This window comes from Schistocerca gregaria, chromosome 4 (genome assembly GCF_023897955.1).
Source record: "Schistocerca gregaria isolate iqSchGreg1 chromosome 4, iqSchGreg1.2, whole genome shotgun sequence".
NCBI lineage: Eukaryota > Metazoa > Arthropoda > Insecta > Orthoptera > Acrididae > Schistocerca > Schistocerca gregaria.
In genome coordinates this window covers 595,673,698-595,699,393 of record NC_064923.1, presented here as the reverse complement: position 1 = coordinate 595,699,393, position 25,696 = coordinate 595,673,698, and the positions used below count along the sequence as shown (strand labels likewise).

The following is a 25,696-nucleotide window of genomic DNA, read 5'->3' as shown; positions in this document are numbered from 1 at the left end:
CTTGTAAAGTGCGTAGTGTCTTTCCTACGTAAACTTTAGCAAACTCTCAAGTTATTACACGTATACTCACCTCTCGTAGGAGCAGATGATATTTCTTAGGGATGCCTGAAGAGCTATCGTCTTGACCGGTGGCCGGCAGTTGAAATCCATTTGATGGTGCTTCAATACTTTGGCAATTTTTGAAGAATAACGAAGAAGCATAAAATGGATGCTATCTGCAGACCAGACAACGACAGCTGGGCAGCGTTTCAAAGTGGCGTCTGTCATCAAGGTGCTTGGACATTGAACTTCTCACTTCCGAAGAAAAATGCGCCAATTCAAACGCATGGACGCTTGTTAGAGGTGTGTGGAGGTGATACTGTAACCATCAGTAATGTAGAGTGGTGTCTACTGCGTTTCGATGGTGGTGAAAAGAATGTGCTTGGGAAGCCACGCCCCAGCAGATTCTGCTCAGCTGTGAATCTGGTATGTCAGATTTTTGCCTTGCATAGAGGAACACGGTCAATGAGATGCGACATAGTTTCTGCGTCATAAGCAGAACTTGGGAGTCGCCATGTTGTGTGGATTTACACTTCAAATTTGGTGTTTTTTTATTACAGAATACATCATCTGAATGTGTGCTATTTCAAAGCATCAGAAAATTGACGATCTCTTGAAAAGACGTCGATTTACACGCGATTTGTTACGATGAAATGACGGGACGCGCCACGTCTGTCCTGTTGACAGTTTAGAAAAGTTTATGATTTGGTTGTCTCATTGTCTCCTTACCCAGGATAATAAGAAACGATCCTGACTTCAGTTTTGAAGCTACGTTGTGGGACTATAAGTTGCGAAAAAATCTACTTTTTAATCAAATAACAATTGCTTCAAAATCGAATGAGACAGACAGACTGCATAATGGAGAACAGGCGTTAAAACTATATATATATATATATATATATATATATATATATATATATATATATATATATATATATATATATATATATATATAAAGCAAACGATTCCAAAGCACCTAAAGGCTGAACACGCAGCATGTGCTAGCGAACACAGCAGCTGTGTCACAAGGAGATCTGAATGTGTAGTAGGTTTGCCAGTGAACTTATATATCAGATTTCAAACTCTGTGGACCGACGTTAAAAGACTAACAGGCCAGTATTTTCTAGGAGCCTATGAAAGACAGATTACATCACCAATATTTACTACCGTCAGATGCTGTCATCAGAAGTTTAACACGGTAACCATCCTGAGCTGGTTCAAGTTTTTAGGAGCGCAGCATGCAGGCTCTTGTTCATCGTGTGGTAAATTAAATGAAATGGTCTTGTCTTACGGTGACTGTGACGGGCTGGGAATCCCTCTAGAATGAAGTTATACCACCTGTTGCAAATCCTTCAGTTGGAAGTCACTTAGAGGATTCACTTGTCCCTAACCCACAGTAGCAACCCTACCGGTGGAAGGGGACCTACAATTAAACCTGAAACACGAAGCAAGTGTTCTTCCTGTCATATTTGTTCCTGGCGAGTGTAAGGGCAGAGTGAAAAACGTTAAGGTTGGACCTTGATCAGATACCTTGACCTTTCGGTTTCCAGACTTGCGCTTTACCACTAGAATACAATACCCGACGGAAAAGTGACGATACGTAGCTGAAGTCTCGCTTCATTTAACTGTGCTCTGTGCCTCTATTGTACTTTCCATGAAAATAAATGGCAGGATAAGTCTTAGCGTGCCTCTCGCATTAAACGCTGTCGATATCTATTCTGTCCAGCTTGTATAGCATTGCAAGATCTCCTTGTGACACAGCTGCTGTGTTCGCTACCACATGGATCCCGGACATGACTGCTGCGTGTTCAGTCTTTAGGTGCTTTGGAATCGTTTGCTTTGGAATCTTTAAAGCACCCCTCGTCAGTGGTCGTTTGATGACGACGGCGATGAATTTCGCAGCGTGGTAACAGCACGGGAACTCGGGCCGGAGTGCGAGGGTCAATTTGTTTGCCCTCCTGCGTAATCCCTTTGTGAAGGCGACCACACAGGCGCCGGCAGAGTTATTGCCTGCGCCGCGCAAACACCTTGCCGGCTACCCGCCGAGCGAAGCGAGCTGCCTGGTGGCCTGTGTTACAGGGAGCGCACGGGCAGCCTGTGTCTGGCTGTGTCGCTGAAGGAATAAATGACGTTCACTCACCTCTCACCGCCGTGTCATTCAGCCGATAGCGTTTGTCGCCAGAGCTGATCTCCCTGTAATGTCTCTTAATAAACTGGGAGCAAAGGCGACCCGTGGTTTCAATCCCAGAGAGGGCTGCGAATCTGTTGACAGTGTGACCAAATCCTCGAATCTCCAACATCCTAAACGGTTTGTTTGTCCCCTTCAGTTAAGAGAAAATAGTACTCTTCAAATTAAGAAACCATTGCCGGAGATGAAACGGATAAAAATCGCACGGCATGTGGCGAATCGAATTCTAGTCCTTTGTGTCCGTAGTATGGAATTTCACTGAGTCGCGTTGTCACACTAGCTTTCGATCATGTCTCATAATACGTGTTTTTGGCAGTTCTGTATACCGCGCATGTTGCCAAAACATTAAAAAGCTCCTAAAGTAACGAAAAGAAACTCACTTCATCATGCAAACGCCATTTCTCTTAATAGATTGTAAGACTGTCGCTAGGTGGTGAGTCGTATATTATCATATTGTAGTGTATTATAGAGTAATGTTTTTTTACATACTTAGTAAGCCTTTCACACGATGAGCAGAATGGCCAATGCCGGAAGCAAAACTGTATCTTTAACACAGTCAAAACGGCATTACTCGTCGATTAATCACGCGTCACAATCCAATAGAGAGAGACACACACACAGCCAGAGGAGATGTGGTTTCGCTAACAGAGTGGAAAATGCGGCGAATTTCCACTCGCCTGCAAGTAATTTTTTTTATACCTGTCGAATTTTGTCAGACGTTTTATAATGGAACTATATATTTTTCTGACATGAAACAGGGCTTCATCGTCATCATAACATTTCTAGAAACTGATGAAATGCAAACGATATAACGATGAGAGAAACCCCTCTCCCTCCGTAATGAAAAGAGCTGCCACAAACATGTACACTTTCCTATGCCAAATGTAAGCAAATGCTTAACTCAGATACGGTTCATGTCTTTACCTGTGCCCTTCGAGTCCATCAGTCTGTGCTCTACTGTTGTAACGATCACACAACTCGCTCGTCAAGGCAATCAGATTCGACTAAATTATAGTAGCAAAATGCCATCTTGGATTTGATGCTCAATAAGTATCATTCCGTACGAAAGGCTTTGTCACTGGCATTCTACTTGTATTTCGTGTTCAAAACTGCAGCAGACAGCCGGCCGCGGTGGTCTCACGGTTCTAGGCGCGCAGTCCGGAACCGTGCGACTGCTACGGTCGCAGGTTCGAATCCTGCCTCGGGCTTGGATGTGTGTGATGTCCTTAGGTTAGTTAGGTTTAAGTAGTTCTAAGTTCTAGGGGACTGATGACAGACAGCAGTTGAGTCCCATAGTGCTCAGAGCCATTTGCAGCAGACAAGGAAAGGAGTAAATATCTAGACCAAACTAGATAATGAGCAACAGACTGTATTTTACATGCGAAGACGTTTTCCTGATGGGCAGGTGCCCACGGCACTGTGGGTAGTGATGCGTGCAGCAAGGTGCTACGTGTTGGGATTGTTTTTCAGGTGATGGAGGCGCAGGAAGTGGCACATTACCTGCACGTGGGCTGCAACGTAGTACTGCAGATGGGCGAGAGCCCACACTACCACTGTGTTGTTTTGGTTGTGTTGCAGGTGATGAAGGCGCACCAGGGCGCGCGCTACCTGCACATCGGCTGCGACGAGGTGTTCCAGATGGGCGAGTGCCCGCGCTGCCGCAGGCAGATGCGCGACGCGCTCTTCCTGTCGCACGTGGCCCGCGTCGCCGGCCTGGTGCGCTCCAAGTACCCGTCCGTGACGCCCATCATCTGGGACGACATGCTCAGGCACCTGTCGCCGCAGAGCCTCGACGAGGCGCGCATCGGCGACCTCGTGGAGCCCATGGTGAGTCGCCTGCACGGCCAGCCTTACCGTCTCTTTCGTCGAGTGCAGCAAGGTGGAGGCTCCCTGCTGTTTGGGGTGGCATTATGTGGGGCCGACGCACGCCGCTGGTGGTCATGGAAAGTGCCGTAACGGCTATACGATACGTTAATGCAACCATATCGCCAGCATATTGGCGAGGCATTCGTCTTCGTGGACTACAAATCGCGCCCCCATCGTGCACATCTTGTGAAAGGCTACCGCCAGGACGAGATCATCGTATTAAAAAGACTGACTGTTAATAACTGCTACAAGGCAGTAAAAGAAGTCAGCTAAAGAAAAGGAATAAAAGAATAAGTGAATGAAGTAGATATTCATGACATTATAGTCAATCTCAAATAGTACAGGACACCATTTTATAATCCATCCGCAGAGGCTGGACGCTAACGAGAAGAATAGTGAGAAACGTTGCTGAGACACCAGCATTTGCCCTTCTAGGAAACAAATTCGGAACGAAATAAAGTCAGAGGATGAAATCCTATGCACTTTAACTCTGCGGTCGTTGAGCTACATGGATCATTTTCAATATTGTTTCATACTTCTCATATAACAGTATTCTTTAACTTCTTCCATTACCGTGTCGTTCAGAGTTCGATGGTAAGTAGGCACACTACTGACCATTATAATTGCTACACCACGAAGATGACGTGCTACAGACGCGAAATTTAACCGACAGGAAGAAGATGCTGTGAAATGCAAATGATTAGCTTTCCAGAGCATTCACACAAGATTGGCGCCGGTGGCGACACCTACAACGTACTCACATGAGGAAAGAGTTTCCAACCGATTTCTCATACACAAACAGCAGTTGACCGGCGTTGCCTGGTGAAACGTTGTTGTGATGCCTCGTGTGAGGAGGAGAAATGCGTACCATCACGTTTCCGACTTTGATAAAGGTCGGACTGTAGCCTATCGCGATTACGGTTTATCGCATGGCGACATTGCTGCTCTCGTTGGTTGAGATCCAATTACTGTTAGCAGAATATGGAATCGGTAGGTTCAGGAGGGTAATACGGAACGCCGTGCTGGATCCCAACGGCCTCGTATCACTAGCAGTCTAGGTGAAAGGCATCTTATCCGCATGGCTGTAACGGATCGTCCAAGTACGTCTTGATCCCTGAGTCAGCCGATGGAGACGTTAGCAAGACAACAACCATCTGCACGAACGGTTCGGCGACGTTTGCTCCAGCATGGACTATCAGCTCTGAGATCATGGCTGCGGTTGCTTTGACGCTGCATCACAGACAGGAGCGCCTGCAATGGTGTACTCAACGACGAACGTGGGTGCACGAAAGACATCATTTTTCTGATGAATCCAGGTTCTGTTTACAGCATCATGATGGTCGCATACGTGTTTGCCGACATCGTGGTGAACACACATTGGAAGCGTCTGTTCGTCATCGCCATACTGGCATATCACCCTTCCTGATGGTGAGGGGTGCCATTGGTTACACATCTCGGTCACCTCTTGTTCGCACTGACGGCACTTTGAACAGTAGGGGTTACATTTGAGATGTGTCCCGAACCGTGGCTCTACCTTCATTCGATCCCTGTGAAACCCTGCATTTCAGCAGGATAATGCACGTCCCCATGTTGCAGGTTCTGTACTGCCTTTCTGGATACAGAAAATGTTCGACTGCTGCCCTGGCCAGCAGATTCTCCAGATGTCTCACCAATAGAAAGCGGCTGGTCAATGGCGGCCGAGCAACTGGCTCGTCACAATACGTCAGTCACTACTCTTGATGAACTGTGGTATCGTGTTGAAGCTGCATGGGCAGCTGTACCTCTACACGCCATCCAAGCTCTGTTTGACTCAATGCCCAGGCGTATCAAGGCCGTTATTAGAGCCAGAGGCGGTTGTTCTGGGTACTGATTTCTCTGGATCTATGAACAAAAATTGCGTGAAAATGTAATCATATGTAAGTTCTAGTATAATATATTTGTCCAATGAATACTTGTTTATCATCTGCATTTCTTCTTGGTGTAGCAATTTTAATGGCCAGTAGTTTATTTATTCTTCTATTACTCTCCATGAGATATTTGCTCTCTATGACATATTTGCTCTACATATTCTCAAGTCATATTCCACCCCAGCATTTTATCCCTACTTTCAACAGTTTTTATGTCTTCCTTACATGTGGCCAGATATGCTATAGCATCAGTTAATCTTACCACTGATATCTCTTCCTCTTGAAAATTCATTTTCGTTCCGATATTTTCTTTCATTTGCTTCACTGCAGCTTCGAAGTGCAATGGGCAGTCATAAATTTTTTAATCATCGCTTAGAAACAAAGTTTTGTGGTTGATCTTTCATTTACTTGGATGTATATGTCTGAATCCATGTAAACATATATTTCCGTGTCGCAGCACATAGCTCGCTGCTAGAACAGATAAAACGAAAGACCGCAGTTTACAGATATAGTGGAGGTGATAATTAAACTGATTATCCCTTTTTAACACGAACTTTCCCTCCTTGTCTATATCCAAGCCGTGGCTTCCCTTGACGGTGCTTTAAATCCCAATGTTCCTTCCCTTGTGTCGGGCAGCAGCTATGCCGAGCTGAGCACCAAAGCTGCAACCAGCATTTAGCATTGTAATCTGCTATTTACGGCTATAATACTCCGGATCGTGTAATGTTCGAGGAACGGCCAATAGAGTGAGTGTAAAAAGGCGCTAAGAAGCCAGCATTTGTCCTTCTACGAACACTGTCTTTCCTCGACGAAACTCTGTTGAAAAAAATGTGGAATTTGTTGTTGGAAATTGTGGAACATTTCCGCTTCAGTCCCTATAGCTCTGATAGTTGGCGGCACTATACATAGCCTTGAAAATTGTATCTGTAACGGCGGTGGGTTCCAAGCAGAGAGCTACCATTGAGAGCATCACAGATATTCGTAGGAGCTTGCAGAATATCTGCGGAGACCTGGGAGTGTAAAAAAGCACGGTGAGTCGTTCGGCGAGCCGTTCTTCATCATCGCAAAGAGATGGGGCAAACCAGTCCGATCTCTCGCGTTCCGGCCGGCCGTATACAGCTATGACTCCTGCAATGTTTGAACGTGTGGACACCCTCGTTCGAGTTGATCGACGGATCACAGCCAAACCTCGCTGGACAACTGGCTGTCTCTGTTGGTAGAGATGACATGCTCGTTCACCAGTTTGGATACCCACTAGCTTCCTCGCCACCATACGAGCGATGATGGATTTATTGCGTGTTACGAGGACAGTCGTGACAATTTTTTGTCGAACAGCATCACCGGAAACAAAACGGCAAAACAGAGAATGGTGCCACAACACTTCTGCCCCGAAGTTGCAGCCTCATTCGGTAAAGTCATGGCGATGGTCATATGTGAGTGTCGATGGGTTATTCTGTTTGACGTCCTCCATCATGGTGCAACGGCCAACTCTAAAGTGTGTTGTACTACCGTCAAGAAACTGAAGAAACGACTTGGGAGTATTCGTTGCCACAAAAATGCATATGAACATCTCCTTCTCCATGGCAACGCAAGGCTTCGCACAAGCCTGCAAACCCGAGACATTCTCACAAAACTTCGTTGGACTGTTCTTCCTCATCCACCCTGCAGCCCGGATCTCGCACCTCCCGACTTCCTTCTACTTTGCCCAATGAAGGAGTCAGTCCATGGGAAGCTGTATCCCATGATGGGGAGGTTTTTGTTTCAGCAAGACGGTGACTCCGACGTTGACAAGTACAGTGATTCCATATGGACGTAAAGGTCCTCCCAATAAGCTGGAGTAAGGCTGTCGCATTGAACGAAGATTATGTTGAAAAATAGGATTCTGTCACCAAACGAGTGGGAAATAATATGGAGTATTGGAGTCCTGAATAAAACCTACGTGCTTTTGGGAAAGAAACTGTGCTGCATTACTTACTGAGAGCCTCTCGTTTTTCATCTGCATAGGGTTCTAAATGTTGGCGAAAATGTTACGCGGTCTTTGCCCTGTTGGAGGTATATCACATGGAGTTAGGCACATTTAGAGGACACATCTTTTGAGTTCAGTTATACAATCCAGCTGCACTTGATGCACTTTGTCCTAACATGAGCTCTCTAGAAATGTTACCCATTTAGTAATTCTAGTGGAGAGAGGTGTGGGGCCCGACCTTTGGCTTTGTGTGAGAGTGACGCCACCCCACAGTGTCCCCGCAACACACTCCTCTGGCCGACCCTCCCGCTGCCACCCCTGTGGCCGCCTCTGGTCTTATCGATCGCCGGTCGCTGGTCTTGACTTCTTTCCCCGATAACGCTCGCTTCCCTGCTTGCTTCCTCTGGTCACTGCTGCTACTGACGTCCGCCTCCGTGCGGGGCTCTTCAATTCCTTTTCTACAGTGCTGCGTCCAGAGACAATTTGAATGGCTCAGCTTGGGCTCCGCAGAACGGAAAATTCTAAAATAACGCTACCTCAGACATCGTCGGCTGGTTTGCTCGAAGATCAAACCACGTTCTGTTATCACTTCTTGAAACACCAGAAGAATAGTCACTTTAGGATGAAGGCATTCGCATTACACGACGACGTTTAGGTGATGCAAGTGACGCACACTATGAAACTACATTTTTACTACTATGAGCAAGAAAGCTTTTTAAAAATAATCGCTATGAAACCGGTATCTCGTTCCACAACTGGTCTTCCAATGAAGGTTCTCTTCTTACTATCCCAAGCCCGTTTAACTCCATTTCAACAACCGTCAAGTGGTGTACTTACATTTCGTTTACTTATCCTCCCAGGCGGCACTTAACAAACGTGTTGGATTCCTCCACACTTAACGGAAACGCCTGCGGGTTAGGTGACATGCGCTGCCCTGCCGTCTGGTGGGTTGCTGGCCGCCAGGCGCTGCTATGCATTCATATAAAGGGTGTTACAAAAGGGTACGGCCAAACTTTCAGGAAACATTCCTCACACACAAATAAAAAAAAGATGTTATGTGGACATGTGTCCGGAAACGCTTAATTGCCATGTTAGAGCTCATTTTAGTTCCGTCCACCTACGCTCAATGGAACACGTTATCATCATTTCATACGGGATACTCTACCTGTGCTGCTAGAACATGTGCCTTTACGGCTCATCAAGTGGTTAATGTACGATGGAGCTCCTGCACATTTCAGTCGAAGTGTTCGTACGCTTCACAACAACAGATTCGGTGACCGTTGGATTGGTAGAGGCGGACCAATTCCATGGCCTCCACGCTCTCCTGACCTCAATCCTCTTGACTTTCATTTATCGGGGCATTTGAAAGCTCTTGTCTACGTAACCTCGGTACCAAATGTAGAGACTCTTCGTGCTCGTTTTGTGGACGGCTGTGATACAATACGCCATTCTTTAGGGCTACATCAGCGCATCAGGGATTCCATGCGACGAAGGGTGGATGCATATATCCTCGCTAACGGAGGACATTTTGAACATTTCCTGTAAGAAAGTGTTGGAAGTCACGCTGGTACGTTCTGTTGCTGTGTGCTTCCATTCCATGATTAATGTGATTTGAAGAGAAGTAATAAAATGAGCTCTAACATGGAAAGTAAGCGTTTCTGGACACATGTCCACATAACATATTTTCTTTCTTTGTATGTGAGGAATGTTTCCTGAAAGTTTGGCCGTACCTTTTTGTAACACCCTGTATAATTTTGACTTACGTGAAAAGGTCGCCTGCACACGAAACTGCCCAGTAAACTTTTCTCCGCTCTCAACTTATTAACAGAGGCATTCTTTCGGTTTAAAAATATCTAAAATAGGGAAATGGAAGATACTGGCTTCTTACTGGATTTTGTTAATGTGGCTCGAAGCGTGTATGTATTAGTCTTGTATTTGCTGTTTGCATTAACGTCAGCTCTCGTTCTCCTTTGCATAGTGTCGTTAACTGGTTGTGCTACCAAGGACTGCCGAAGCACTGCTCCTTGTTGTAGGGTAATTCCGTCAGCACCACATAAAAAGAATCACTAAAAAAAAAAAATTGTTGCTTCCTGACTATGGTAACGCCAGCTCTCTTGAACTAATGCTGAAAAAAAAATGTTATTTAATCTTGAGTGTTAAATTAGTTATGTGACGACGTGTGACTATCGTAAAATTTTGCCACAGTTTCTATACGAAATTCACAAATAAATATATATTTTTTCTATATGAAATGGGAATTTTCAGTGAATATACTAAATTTGTTTTTAAACAACAACTTAAAAATAATAGAAAATAACGTTGCGTTTGTAGCGAAGACGTTTCTACCGGTTACTAATCAGCAGTTACTTCTTACACGCTTCCACTAATGCTTGCACATATAAAAAAAAACATGTAACATAGCGTAGGAAATCACATAAGAAGCTGTACATCTTTAAAAAGAAATGAAAATTATGTGTTTCTAGCATCTTGCTGTGTATCTTGAAAATAAAATAAATGTGCCTTGTGAAAAATTCTGTTCGAAATCATTGTCACTGATTTTATCATACTAGTGTTGACTGTTATAAAGTACATACTTAACATTAAAAATTCTTTCAAGAAATAGCTAATCGAATTAATCGCTTTTAAAATTTCACAATTAAAAATTATTCTGGCTTGATGAACGTCACTGTAGTAGTAAGACAGTGTTATTGTCGTGTATTGTGTATCAAACCGGGGTTTTAGAAACGACGGAGGGGCTTCGTCCCACCGTAGCCCTCAAGTGTTTCACAACCCTACAACAGGCCACAGCAGTCCACTCACCTCTCCGTCGGTCCAAACCGAAACCAGTGTTACTGTGCAGTTCTGCCCCCAGTAGACCATCCTCCACCCCCCCCCCCAACCCCCACCCCCCCACCCCACCCCCCTCCAGGGAACGTTTCATACCAGACAAGTGTAACACCAAATGTTTGTGTGGTAGGGTAATGATGGTGTACGCGTACGTGGAGACAGTGTTCGCGCAGCAATCGTTGACATTGCGTAACTGTGGCAGAATAAGGGGAACCAGCCCGCATTCGCCGAGGCAAATGGAAAACTGCCTTAAAAACCGTCCACTGCCCGGCCGACACACCGGACCTCGACACAAATCCGCCGGGCAGATTCGTGCCGGGTACCGGCTCGCCTTCCCGCTCGGCAAGTTACCATCTCTCTTGAGATCTCCGTCACAACACCAGCTACAAAATATAAACTTTTCATTATATTCTTTTAACCAATATTTACTGCTCTTGAGCACTGAGTGTGGTGGGATTACAGCAGCAGCCATAGATTTAGCATCTCTCATCAGTAAGTCGACCCAAAGCTGAAACGATATAAAAACGTCACGTCCGCTTAAAAGTTGAATTAATTATGACGGACGCAAATCAATTTCCAGCACAAGTCACCTTTCACAATCAAAGTAGTTGAGAGATACCTCTCGTAAGTGTTTCTTGTACTATACATGGATTCCACGTTATCGTGAGTACAGACTTTCTGAGCAGAGAGTAAACTTATTAGGCTACATGCAGATTTCCAATAGTAGTCCATATAGATCAGTCAGTATCTTATACGCGGAATAACTTCCTCTAATCATTTCAGTTTTTATAACATCTTGATAGTTTCACCCAGTCCTACTGGCTCATATTTAAAATTTGTCCATTCTTCACATGAACCAATAACGTACTGCGGCATTTACAGTCAAATCTGTTTTGCTCTACAGTGCGCTCGCCAACCGTTTCGTGTAGTGTTCGTACTTAGTTTAACAGTTATGTCAGTTTCTAGTTAAGTATGTCCCACTCTTCAGCCGAATCATAAACGAAATTACTTTCACAGAACAAAATCTTACACACTGAATCTCAAATTAATTACAACTGTTTTCTAACTTACAAGCTTGTCAAATAAGTCTTGAAATAATAAGATGTTGCGAAAGTTATTCTTCTCTCTAGAAGCAGGGTTCGGCTTTATAGGAAGGCTGTTCGGAAAGTAAGGTCCGATCGGCCGAGAAATGGAAACCACAGTGAAAATACGATGAACCTTTGCACAAATGTGTCTGGTAGCGTCTCTAGTATGCTCGTTGATAGCGTCACATCGCTTTTTTCAGCTGTGCGGGCACAGTCAGCTCGTAAACACGTCTAGAAAATAGTGCCTCGCGCCAGGTATCGGGGCCTGGGGAGAGATTTCGCCTGATGCCATGCTGCCTACATGGGATAACTGTCACGCTTTTCCTTCTTCATGACAAATCTCCGCTGCACTCTGCAGTGGCAGTGGAGACGCTCGTGCAGCGTTGTCGATGGGAAGTCTTTGGTCGCCCACACTACAGGCTGTATTTGGCTCCCTCTCAGTATCACGTCTTCTCACATGAACCGCCGGCTATGAAGGCAACCTTTTAGGACGAACTAGACCTGTAGACTAGCGTAGAGAATTGGTGGATAGTAGAGTCGGCTGCCTCCTGTGGCGATTGGAAAGATGGTACAATGCCACGACAAATGCCTAGGCCGGAGCTGCGACTGTGTAGAGAAGTAGGTGGAAGGTGTACCTAACGGTTGCAAATAAAACATTTTTGATTTTCACAGTGGTTTCCAGTTTGTGACCGATCGAACCTTGCTTTCCGAATAGCTCTAGTACTTGTAAGCAGCTTGAGATAAAGTTGTTGCAGCCTCTAACACATGACGTGAGAATGCACTTTTTGACTTACAGCAAAGGTTTTACTTCGTCCCATCCTTATAGATTCAAAAAGTATGATAAGAAATATGGAAAAGTCTTGTATACACTACCGTGCAGTGTACTGTACCGTTATAGGTTCCAGTGCTGTAAGTGCAAATGTTGTAGGTATTCATGTAGTACGCCTCGCGGATCCGCTGAAAGCTTCGACTTGTCACGGTTTCATCTCCTCCGCTCCCCTTCCCTTCCGAACTCTCAGAATACACTCCCACGGCGGTGTGAGGCGCTTTAGTACCTCCCAGAGAATGCTATAGCGGAGTGTTTGTCCTGTTCATAGCCCCAGGGAAGAATGCCATTACAAGTTGAGGCTTGTAGTCGGTTCATGAGGCGTGTTCAGATGTCGTGCAAGGTAACGTACTCACCGTAAAAAGACAGCGCTCCAGGTCCCAATCCCGATTGGTCTCTTACAGTTTTATCTTGTCACATATACTAATCAGCATTGAAACTTTCCATTACATATCAATGAACTGCTTGTAGTACTGTTCGTGAAACATGGAACTTAATTTTATTTTACACAACAAAGGAGTGCTAAGAAGAAAGGAGTTGAGACTTTTGGAGCAGTGTCTGCAGAAGCTGGAATAGTGCGATTTTAAACATCGAAACTGTAAGAGCAGAAACGTAAAATTTCCGGACAACTTCGAATGAAGCAAGTGCATGCACTGCGAAGTGCAACATTCGACTAGAAGGCGGCAGATTAATCTGAATTGCTCGCCCGCGTTAGGAAACGCACTTGCGAGAGTTTTCAGAGTCTAACGTATAGGCATGACTACTCTATTGATTCCTGAGGATCACTCAACACTTAAAACTTCACTCTGCCTCGCGGACGTCATTGCTCTCCTTGTACACCCACGAGGACTCCTGGCCGACTCCTCGACTTCAGAAGCTCCAAACACATGCATACAAATTGTTTTTAACAACCATGCTTTTCAGTTAATCTATATCAGTAGCTAAATATAGCCATTTTCATTGGTCGTTTCCTGCTTTCGTGAATAGCTTTCCTTGCCAGTGCTGCATATTGTCAGAGGCTTTCAAAAGTATATGTCCAACAGGAGCTCTAAAACACTTGCCATAATGCGCAAATCACTCGTCATTAAGCCAGCTTAGTAGTCCACAGGATTATACAAGACGATCGAAAAATGAAATAAATGTGTCTATAACAGGAGCTGTATTGCATTTGTTCGACCATCCATAGCAGAATAGCAGCACAGGTATTACCGATAACAAACGAAGATGATAATGTAGCAGTATAAGTCACACGGCTGTAGCATCGCAAAGTTAATTGCTCGGTAATCATGTTGTTTCCCCAACAGTAGCAAATTTTAATTGTTCTCTAGCACTTTGTCACTCGTTCGTAGGGACGTGCTGCATATGCATTTCTTTGAAGATAAGCGGATGCCACAGTGTTGATAAGTTGAACAATAGCGAGATACAGCGCCCTTGTGAATGCGAATCAGTTGAAGTCAAGTACAGAACCGGTAGACCGACCACTTTAAGAGACACCAAAGTGGCTGAGGTGAGGGATGTGATACTGCGTTCCCTTCCAAAAGTCTTAGGTGACAGTCTGCCCAATCTCACATTACTATGCACATCGTTATGTAGCTAGACATCATTACACATTTTATTTCTCTTCTTGAGGCAGAGGAACGTTGTTCCCGGTTGCAGTAGGACGCCTAATGGAACAATTCATTTATTAAGCGATGTTCTTACTGATGTAATCGCCTCTAAAAGATTATGACTCCCTCGTTCTCCAGATTTAAATTCCCCCGAAGTCTTCGCTAAGGATACTTCAAACGAAGGGTCTATAAAATTAGGCCACACGCATTGGCAGAACTAAAGATTAACGTAACAACGAAGATTAGCGACATTTGTATCAATGTACTCCGGAAAGTGGCCTCAAACATTGTCAAACGAGTTCTTACATGCGATACTGACAGGGGCAAGCATTTTGGGTGTGTGTTTTCAACTACATATTTGAGTCTCTTGTTGTATATTCTTGATTACTTTTTATTCTACACGACTTTATCACCCGGTAGAAAACCTGGCGTATCACGTCCATGCTGGCGTTCACAATAGATAAACGACAAGCACATAGACGTGGTTAGAAAATGTTAAGTTTCAGCAGGACTCCTCAGCCATGAGTTTTCGTTTGTTAAATAAGGGTTCAGTGCAGTTAAAAATTTATGGCATGTATTTTAATGAAAAAATTAGTAGACTTTCCCTTAATTACTTATACTAACGTGGCTAAAGCGATGGGATAGCGATATGCACATATACAGATGGCGGTAGTGTCGCATGCACAAGGTATGGAAGGGTAGTGCATTGGTGACGCTATCATTTTTACTCAGTTTATTGATATGAAAAGGTTTCCGACGTAATTGTGGCCGCACGATAGGAATTAATTAACTTCGAACGCTGAATGGTAGTTGGCGCTAGATAAATGGGGCATTCCATTCCGGGAATTCATTATTCCGATATCCAATCACAAGAGTGTGACGAGAATACGAAATTCAAATTTCAGGTATTACCTCTAACCACGGACAACACAGTGGCCGACGGCCTTTACTGAGCGACCGAGAACAGCGGCGTTGGTATAATGTCCGTGCTAACAGACAAGCAATACTGCATGCAATGATAGGAGAAATCAATGTGGGACGTACGCCAAGCTTATCTGCTAGGAAAGTGTGGTGAAATTTGGCGTTAATGGGTTATGGTGGCAGATGACCAACGCGAGTGCCTTAGCTAACAGTACGACATCGCCAGTCGCGCCTCTCCTGGGCTCGTGTCCATATCGGATGGTCCCTAGACAACTGGAAAACCGTGGCCTGGTTAGATGAATCTCTATTTCAGTTGGTAAGAGCTCATTCTAGGATTAGTGTGTGGCACAGACCTTAGGAGGTTATAGACCCAAGTTGTCAACAAGGCACTGTTCAAGCTGATGGCGGATCCATAAAGGTGTGGCCTGTGTTTCCGTGAAATGGACTGTGTCCTCTGGTCCAGCTGAACCGGACTGGACATCATGTTCTCCAAGAACGATGTCATTTCACCGGGCCACAATTCTCCGTGACTGGTAACTTTCTTGATAATTCGGACCAATGAGTTGGCCATTCAGATCGCCCGACATGAATCCCATCGAACGTGTATGGGACGTAATTGAGAGATCAGTTCGTGCACACCATCCTGCACCAGCCACTTTCGCAGGTATGGACAGCTATAGAGGCAGCATGGCTTAATGTTTCTGCAGGGCTTCCAACGAATTTTTGAGTCCATGTCGTTTCGAGCTGCTGCATCACTACATTGGGCGAAAGGACGTGCGATACGATATTAGGAGTTACCCATGACATTTGTCACCTCAGTGTATAAAGTGCAAAAAGTTACCGCATTATTTACGAAATATCAGCACTGGATAAATCTAGTATTTCCATTGACGTTACTGGCGTTTGTATGTTCCTTTAAGTAACAGTTCGTAATCGATTTTGCAACTAACTGGCGCAAGCTCACAACTCGTTGCACAGCTACTCAATAGTCGCCTTCAGTCCGAAGGCTGGTTTGCTGTGTAAGCCTCTTAACATTCACCATTGATGCAGCTTAGAGCCAGTTGAACCCGCTTACTATATTCAAGCCTTTGTCTCCCTTTACAATTTGTACCACCCGCAATTCCCTACAGTACATTTTGAGAGATCCTTGATGCCTCATAATACGCCTTAACAATCCATCCCTTCATTTAGTCAAATTTGGCCACAATTTTTTCTCCAGTTTGATTCAGTACGCTCTCACTTGTTGTTAGTTTTCTCACCTTGTCTTCAACATTCTTCTGTAGCACCACATTTTAAAAGCTTGTACGTTCATCTTTTTGTCTGATTTGCCTAACGCTCATGTGTCACTCGCATTCAAGGCAACACTCGAGACAGATATCTTCAGAAAGTACCTCCAAATGCATAAAAATTTGTACTCGTTATTAAAAATTCATCTTCCTCAGATTTTTCCCTGTTGCTATCCAGCAATTTATTCCTTCTCTACTTCGGCCCTCATTAGTAATTTCTCTGCACAAATAGGAAAACTCATCTCCAGTATTAGTGTCTCATGTCATAATCGAAGTCCCTTTTTAGCATCGACTGATTTAATTCGACTACGTTCCATCTTCGTTTACTTTTGTTGATGTTCCTGTGATAATCTTTGTTCAACTGCTCTTCCGTCCCTTTGGTGTCTCTGACACGGTTACAATGTCGTCAGGAAGCCGCGAAGTTTTAAATTTTTCTTCTCATCTTTAATTTCCTTTCCAACTTTCTTCTCGGTTTCCTTTAATGCGTACTCAGTAAACAGATTGAATAACATCAAGGATAAGCTATAACCTTGCTGCACTCCCTTCTTAACCACTGTTGTAAAGAACCCTTCATTAACTGTAGTAGTTTTGGCTGATACCTTCATAGTTTCAAAGAATGTATACTACTCAAACTCTGAAAGAGCTCGGTAATTCTGAGGGAATGTCGTCTACTCCACGGGCCTTGATTCGAGTTAGGTATTGCGATGCTACGATTCGTTTTCTGTTGATTAGTCCTTTCTTAATTAGGAATGACCCACGTTTGAGCGAACCGCATCGGACTTTGGAACGATAACGATCGCTGTAGTAGGTGTTAGTAATATTTTTACCGAAGTGCACTTCGTTACATGACTGTGCACACAAGCTACAACACACATGAATATGATTAATTGGCCTTTTCGTAGCGTAGATGAGGAAATGCTAAGTTGTTGCTGTTAGGTCATTTTTAACTGACTGTTTGAGGGACCTTACCATAACCCATATTACAATATAACCACAAAATTCATGAGTCTGTATGCACTCAAGAACATATACCATAATGGCATGAAAACACTTCAAAATGCACTGTTAGTATAAGCAGTTAATTTTCAGAAGTTAATTATACAGTTAACCAGCATTGGGCTGAAGGTTCAATGTGCACCGCAGAGGCTGGTGTTTTAATAAAAAAATTGCATCTCATTTATTTATAAGTTGTCGCAACGTAGAAAAGAAGGCAAAATTTCATTCGGAGGTAATGACATGAAAGTAATTTTAACAACCTGCATTTGTAATTTGAAAAGTCTTGAATTTCGTCATGTGCAAGAAATATACTGTTTCACTGATTTTAATCACCTCAGTGCCTAGACTGTTTCAATTGAGAATTTGGCACATTACCTTTTGCCGTCGTCTTCTTGGCTTAGTTCACTGATCGACAATATTTTTAGATGTAGAAAGCTGTTTATTTATATGATTCCTGAGCATCGTTTGAGGTTGGAAATTGCTTTCCAATGGTATTAATTTTCTCTATTAACTTTCCGTATAGGAAACTATTTTAGTCAAAGGAAAGATAAATTTAAATCACGCACACCTTGCTAATAAAATCACGTAAAACACTATTCTCTTACTAATAAAATAATGATTCAAGAATTCAAATATCACACTGGAGAGAGATTGGCTGACAATTCAAGTAATGGCCGCATCCCAACTTGATCACAAATTCTCTCAAACACTCGGAATAAGAATACTTAAGTGTTCAGCTGGTGTAGTAATTTTTACGTTTGCCTCCGTCGAAAATGCTACATAAATTTCACAAAGCTATTTCAGTTAAACGTGTGACTCTTGACGGTAGCTTGCAACTCATACAGGCTGCTACGAAATAGCAGCCAGGATCCATTAGAAGCCTTCCGCTGTCCATATCACCGTTGTGATACTGGATTCTCAATAAACAGTTTTCCAGCGACGTACAAATTTTAAACACACATCTTATGGATACGCAGCATTATTAATACAACTTTCCGAGGCGTAATAAATTATGGTCACGGGCGTTCACGAGCAACTTTCTTAATAAAATCTCTTAAAACAGAGTAAACCAGACTTGTGGAAAACGACTAGCCTGCTGAAAAAAAGAGGGAAAAAGAGAGCAAATTACTCATACACACTTCTCTCTGTTTAAATAATAACGCTTTTTAGTTCTTTATTTTATGTTTAATGGTTTCTCCAAATTAAACATCTTATATACAACACATAAAAGAATACTTTATGCTACACATTTTTGTAGCTGAGTGACAGCACCATCAAGTAAATCTCTCAGCGCGTGATGTCACTCCACTTTATTTCTGACGCAAAAAAGAAATCGCAGGACCAAAAAATAATTAATGTGGAGTAATGAAATTTCGGGAATAATACTGTGTAGGAAAAATATTTAAGTGATTAACATTGCAAGATCATAGTGTAATGTTGAACGTAAGCATGCAAACGTGCAAGCATTGTGCTGTACAGGTGTCGGAGTTTAGTTGTTGGATGGAGTTCCATGGCTGTTGCGCTTGGTCGGTCAGTACTGGGACGGTTAACGCTGTATGTGGGTGACGCTGGAGTTTTCGTCCGATTATGAGGCATCAAGGGATCACCAATTTAGTACTGGAGGGTAGGGTGGAGGGCAAAAATCGTAGAGGGAGACCAAGAGATGAATACACTAAGCAGATTCAGAACGATGTAGGCTGCAGTAGGTACTGGGAGATGAAGAAGCTTGCACAGGATAGAGTAGCGTGGAGAGCTGCATCAAACCAGTCTCAGGACTGTAGACCACAACAACAACAACAACAACAACAACATGTCCCATATGTGCTCGATTGGAGACAAATTTGGTGATGGGGCAGACCAAGGCGACATGTCGACACTCAGTAGACTATCTTGGGTTACAACAGCAGTATGTGGACGAGTTTCTATTGGAAACCCCCCCCCCCTGCAATGCTGTTTACTAATGGTAGCTTGAAAGGTCGAATCACCCAGGATGACGTACAGAGTGCTCCTGCTATCATAGTAAATCACTTCGCAGACCATAAATCCAGGTGTGCTTCTAACCAGCACACGTCCATTACTGGCACAGAGGAAGAACCAGCTTTCATCATAAAATACAAGAGACCTCCACCCTTCCCTCCAGTAAGCTCTCGCTTGACACGACTGAAGCCGCAGATGGCGGTGGTTTGACGTTAGTGGAATGCTCACTACAGAGCGCCTGGCTCGGAGCTGTCCTTGAAGTAATCGATTTGTGACAGTTCGTTGTGTCACTGTGATGCCAACTGCTGCTCTGATTGCAGCTGTTGATACAGTGCAATGCAGTAGAGCCATATGGAGATCACGATGGTCTTTCCTCTCCATAGAGCGGTCTTCTTGCGACTGTATATTCTCGTGACCGACGTTGTCAGTAGTTATGAACAGTGGCTACGGTCCCGCCAAGTCTCTCTGCAGTATCGCAGAAGGGACATCCAGCTTCTTGCAGCCTTATTACAGGACCTCGTTCAAACTGAGTGAGATGTTGATAATGGCTGTCTCTGTCGCCTTACAGACATTCTTGACTAACATCAATTCACCACGTCGAGTCTCAAAAGTAACTAACGCTCACGACCGTTGCAGCATGTACTTAAAGCAAAGCTGATTTGTATTCTCACAGTGTCGCTTCTAGCGCCATTCTTATGTGATTATTGTGAAAAGTGTGTTTACAATTACGCTGTATCTTTACAATTAATCTGAATATGGGGGATACAACTGTCGCGCGAACGGAATGCAGTAGGATGTGCCGTACATCAGAGCTGGATGAAGCATGGAGTAGAATTTTAGCAGTGAGGGCGTAAACAAAAATTCTGGTAAAAGAACATTTCTCAGATTGTTAAATTTAATTGCACATATGAATATATATAGAGAGTAATATGATGGTTGCTCTTCCCTGTGGTCTGCTACGTCGTATATTAATTAAACCTACAACTTCGGAGTCCGCTGCAAGGTCTATGATCTAAGGAAGAGGAATGATCGAAGGATGGTTTAATCACGAACACTTACATTCACACGTACTTAAGAGACTAATAGCACACGTGGGTAGCAAGAGGGGCTATTCCCTTGATTTTGACATGCGGGATAAATGAATAAAAAGGTTTTTTTTTTTTTTTTTTTTTTTTTTTTTAAAGTGAATCGCTATAAAAATGAAGCATGAATTAGAAACACAATTACTTCAGAGATGCTACAGTGGAAGATCACTGTGGCCTTGGCACTGTATACTTCCTCGTAGATCACGACCAGTGGTCCTCACAAACAAAAGCGTGCACAAAGAAAGTTATCATGCGAGGCGAATTGCTCAAAATTCAGTCATAAAATCACGGAAATCATATGCAATATATATGCATCTCGCGAAAGTAATACTAAACAAAATGAACCGAATCACAGTAAACTGAATAAGGCTCAAAGTGTTTAACAGTTCAAGTGAACAATAGCCTACGCCGTCCCTGGATTTTAACGTATTTAACGTTCGCGAATTAGCATGTAAAATTTGTCACACGCGATAATAAACTATGAAAGGAGTCATTTACTTTGACTAGCTTGGAAATCTTACATAAAACACAACATTAACTTCTCATCAAAAAGGCACACTTACCGGCAGTAGGCCTCAGCCGCCTCGCGTCCCACGGAACACTCCGCGAGCATTCACTCTCCAACCATAACCTCCCCCGTACCTACGGAAGCGGCCAGACGAACTCCTATTGTGGTGCTAAACTATACAAAAGCTTCGTCCAAGGCGAACAGAAACCTCTTTGCTACCAGGTACATGTTTTCTATAGTGGGCTGTTCTGACACAGTGGCAGACTGCTACACTCCCACGGATCTACACACTGAAATCCTTGCACCCTCTCATTCATACATTCAACTGATCGAACAAGAAGAGGAAAGAATAGATACATTGAAACATGTCACTTAAATGTATCAAAAATGCGTGTGGGGCTCCGACAACTACCAAAAACCTAATGAAATGTTAAAACGAAATGTGGATAGTATACTGTGGCCACCACAAACACACTCAGCTGCTCAGTATTTTCCCTTTTCTTCTTTATATCAAGAGTAATAGACCATTTGCACCATCAATTGCGGTCAGTTATTAAGAAACAGTCTTAGTCACATTTATTATTATACTGCCAACCGGTTTCAACCCGACGCAGGGGTCATCTTCCATTGGTCGACTGCTGGTGGTGTCACTACTGTCTACATAACGGCAGTTGAAACCGGTTGGCGGTATAATAATGATAAATGGGATTAAGACTGTTTCTTAATAATTGATTAATCATACTAATCACTGCTTCATCTCCACCACCATGTTGTCCAAAAATCAATTGTGGTGCCAGAGGCAAACAAATGAAGCTGTGTGGTATGGCAAAATCATGAAGAGACTCATGCAGAGACCCTTCAATTGGTGTGTGAGTCTCCTCTACAGCTCACAATTCGCGCAACAAGGAAAACAGACTCTTCAGAACTAAGCTGCCAGTTGGCGCCAGACGACTAGTGCAGTCCGTAAACCGATAATATTTCCTGTGAGGCTTCGTGTTTAGGCGCTCAGAAATGATGTGTGACAACAGGTGGAAGACACGTGTCATCTGGAGAGCAGCCTTTCTGAGACCTTAGTGGCGACCGCGGCGTGGTAGCGGAAGCTGTTCGTGTGGGGACCGAAGAGGCCTCGGCCGGCTGCTAACTCAATAGCTGTGGCCGGACCATTAGCCGTCTGGTAGCCCCGCGGGTGCGCGCCTTCTGAGCCACACACCGGCCTCTTCTCTCCTCTCTTCTGCTCACCACTCCGCCTGATGTAATTACCCTCGCGTGCTCTCTTCTCCGGCAGTCGAGCTGCACCATACAGGCGAACTCGTCCGTCTTGCGAACAAGCCGGGGAGGAAAACAAGATAGAGAAGGGGCGGGACGTGGAAGTTCGGTGAGAGTTACCCGTTCCAGCATATAGACCAGTCAAAGAAAACGAAAAAGTGTCTACTGGGAGAGGAAATTTGTGTAGTGGCAAATTCTCGTACAATGATAGAGGGGAGTGTTGCGAACAACACACTAAAAATCCTGACCGTTGGGATGTGAAAGTGTGGGTATGGCGCTGTCTAAGGGGAATTTCACGTTTTTCTCGAATATCTCGAAAAAAAAAAAAAAGGCGGCGTCTAACTAAAACGTTTGCCAGTACAAAATTAAACTAAGAGTACATTAAATTTCTTCCGAAAAAGGTCATATTCATTCTTTCTCTTTGGCAAATAGTTTCCGCGATGTAGGGGATGGAAAAATGGCAGTTTATTAAAAATAATAAAGGGGAACAAAAAATCTGCGGCATAAGTTTACGGAGTCTATTTAGGCACGTCTCGTGATAAAGTACTGAGCCTATGAATTATTTTGTGTGAATAGACTCTGGTTCTCATAATAAACCGTTGTACCATGTCCGCGTCCATCGGCCGTCGTAATTTAATTTATTATTTACTGCAGAAATTGATTAGTAATGGTGATTGTTGCCGACTTAAGTGGTGGGCCTTAATCAAAATGATATTTCATTCAATTTTGATTTACAATTAAATGCTTTTGTGAAATTCTCTTTTTTTTAACAATGTTGTCAAGAAAAGCAACGACGAAATGTAAATGATTCAGTAAAATAAAGCTACCGGCCATATTTTGGAAAACAGTTTGGGCAACAAGATAAATGTCGGGCCCCACTCAAAGTTTGTAAAACTTTCGTGGAGTCACTTCGATATTGGAGTCATGGGGAACGAAAACGGCTTCCGTTTGGAATACCGATAACATGGACAGCGTGAAGAAACCATCTCGATGATTGCTACTTTTGTGGTGTGGATGTAAAATTATGAATCGATATAAAAAGTACTCTTGGATATACTAAAACGTACAAACCGCTAAGCCACCAATCTTGCATAGTGAAGATTTACCATTACCGATTTTTACTTCGTTATTAGACGATGACTGTGATGGTGTCGAAATGTTGGACAGTCAAAGTATGATAAATAGTGAATTCGGAGAATCGAGTCCTACACTGCAAGGTTTTTCTCAGGGCGAGCTAGGTGACTTGATTCGAGCAGAAATCAGCTGAGGTTCTTGCGTCAAGACTAAAAGAAAAACATTGCCTTCAGCCGGGCGTATCAGTAACCTACTATCGAACTAGACAGCGCGACATTCTTCCATATTTTAACGAGATGAGTGATGTCGTATATTGTAATGATATTACTACTCTTAAGGAACAATATCAAAACGTTAAACTAGTTTTGGAGTCAATTTCATAAACATTAATGGTCAGTGTGCAGATTTAAAAATGATGAAACTTTTTATTGGGTCAGCAAGGTGGGTGTATTAAATATCCCTTTTTCTTTGTCTGTGGGACACTGGTACGAAAAATGATCATTGGAAAACCTGACCATGGGAAAATGTAAAATCGTTCATGAACCGCTGGTCAGCCAGCAAAAAAAATAAAAAAATCATTCTTCTGCCACTACATATTAAACTTGGACTTACAAAACAGTTTGTTAAAGCTTTAGATGTAAATGGCGATGGCATCAGATATATTTGTCAGTCATTTCCTTGTCTCAGAATAGGACAGTTAAAAGCCACAAATCCATACTCTTCCAAGTAAACAGTGATGAGTTCACAAGCCGCATGACCCAAGTTGAATTGGAACTATGGACAAGTTTCGTATCAGTCGTCAAAAATTGTTTGGAGACTCACAAAGCTGAAGAATATTCCGAAATTGTATACAAAATGCTCCAGGGTATCCAAAAACTAAGAGTTAATATGTGTGCCAAATTGCATTTTTTGCACAGTCATGTACATACATTTCGTGACAACATGGGCGATTACAGAGAAGAACAAGGGGAGCGGTTCCACCAAGACATGAAGGCCATACAAGAAAGATATCAAGGCCGTTGGGATCGCCATATGATGGCAGACTACTACCGGAACTTGAAGAGAGACTGTCCGGGCCATTGTTACTGATATATTTTTGCTGTTATGATTAATTTTATTATTCTTTGTATCATTTATAGCTCTTTATTTGTTTGAAATCATCTGATAACTTTAAACGTTTCAAAAAACTATCTTCTACTTTTTATAATTTAATTTCCATTATAAATGGTTTGCCTTTATCTCAAGAAGTGGAATAAGTTCAACAAAAATATTATTATTTTCGTATTCAGCAGTCCAAAATTACCTTAAATCGATTAATAAATCCCATGGCTCAGAATTAGCGTTACCCTGTGTAAAGTTTTAATAGTATAAAATTGGGTGTATTATTAAATGAAGTGGATGTGTTAAACACATCTAAGTACAGCTTTGGTGGTGTAACAAGTTTGAAAGGTGGGAATGGAGATTAGAATCGTGGAAGAATATAGTTCGCCGGATTGTGGTCATGCACTTCTCTCCTTCATAGTTCTGCAAAATGAAGAGCGAGCAGGCTGTTTTTCCTATCTTCTCTACCGCATTACGTCACAAAAAGCAACAACAGTGTATTTCACAAAGCTATGTCAATCCTTCCACAGTTCAGCTTTTGAATTGACTGGCGACTCAGTACGCAGATACTCCAACTTTTTTACAGTTGTTAAAATTAGCTTTTATGTAAAATACATTCTTATAAACGATAGCACACCAGTAGTGTAATGTAGTCAGTCACCTGTTTATTGTTAGTGGGAAATGGATTAGAATGGTGAATGCTGTTGTCTGTCGTCGACAGCATATCGTAAAGCCATGTAATCATACTGTAGTCACTTGGTGGTTAATTAATTGTGCTACTGATAGAGTGCGTAAATCTCTTCAACTCAGGAACTGCTGACACTCTAAAAATGAGCTGCACTGATTGGAGCTACTTACCACACATCCACAGTATATCTTGCTAGGTGGGATTCAATATTGGTGATGGAATAGGACTGATCATGTTTAAATCTGGAAGAGTATTCTGTTGAAATGTGTTGCTTGACTTGTGTTGAAATATCTGACATTCGGGAGGACGACGGTTCAATCCCGCGTCCGGCCATCCTGATTTAGGTTTTCCGTGATTTCCCTAAATAGCTCCAGGCAAATGCTGGGATGGTTCCTTTGAAAGGGCACGGCCGACTTCCTTCTCCATCCTTCCCTATTCCGATGAGACCGATGACCTCGCTGTT

General features: G+C 43.2%; 1 protein-coding gene across 2 annotated transcripts in view; it reads left to right on the top strand.

Annotated features, from left to right (window-relative positions):
* Window positions 1-25,696, top strand: part of LOC126266778 (hexosaminidase D-like) — a 903,571-nt gene that overhangs the window by 827,488 nt on the left and 50,387 nt on the right. For both annotated transcript variants that reach the window (XM_049971315.1, XM_049971316.1), the window contains exon 6: window positions 3,806-4,054. In XM_049971315.1, the coding sequence (XP_049827272.1) occupies window positions 3,806-4,054 (249 nt within the window). The remainder of the gene's footprint in view (window positions 1-3,805; window positions 4,055-25,696) is intronic.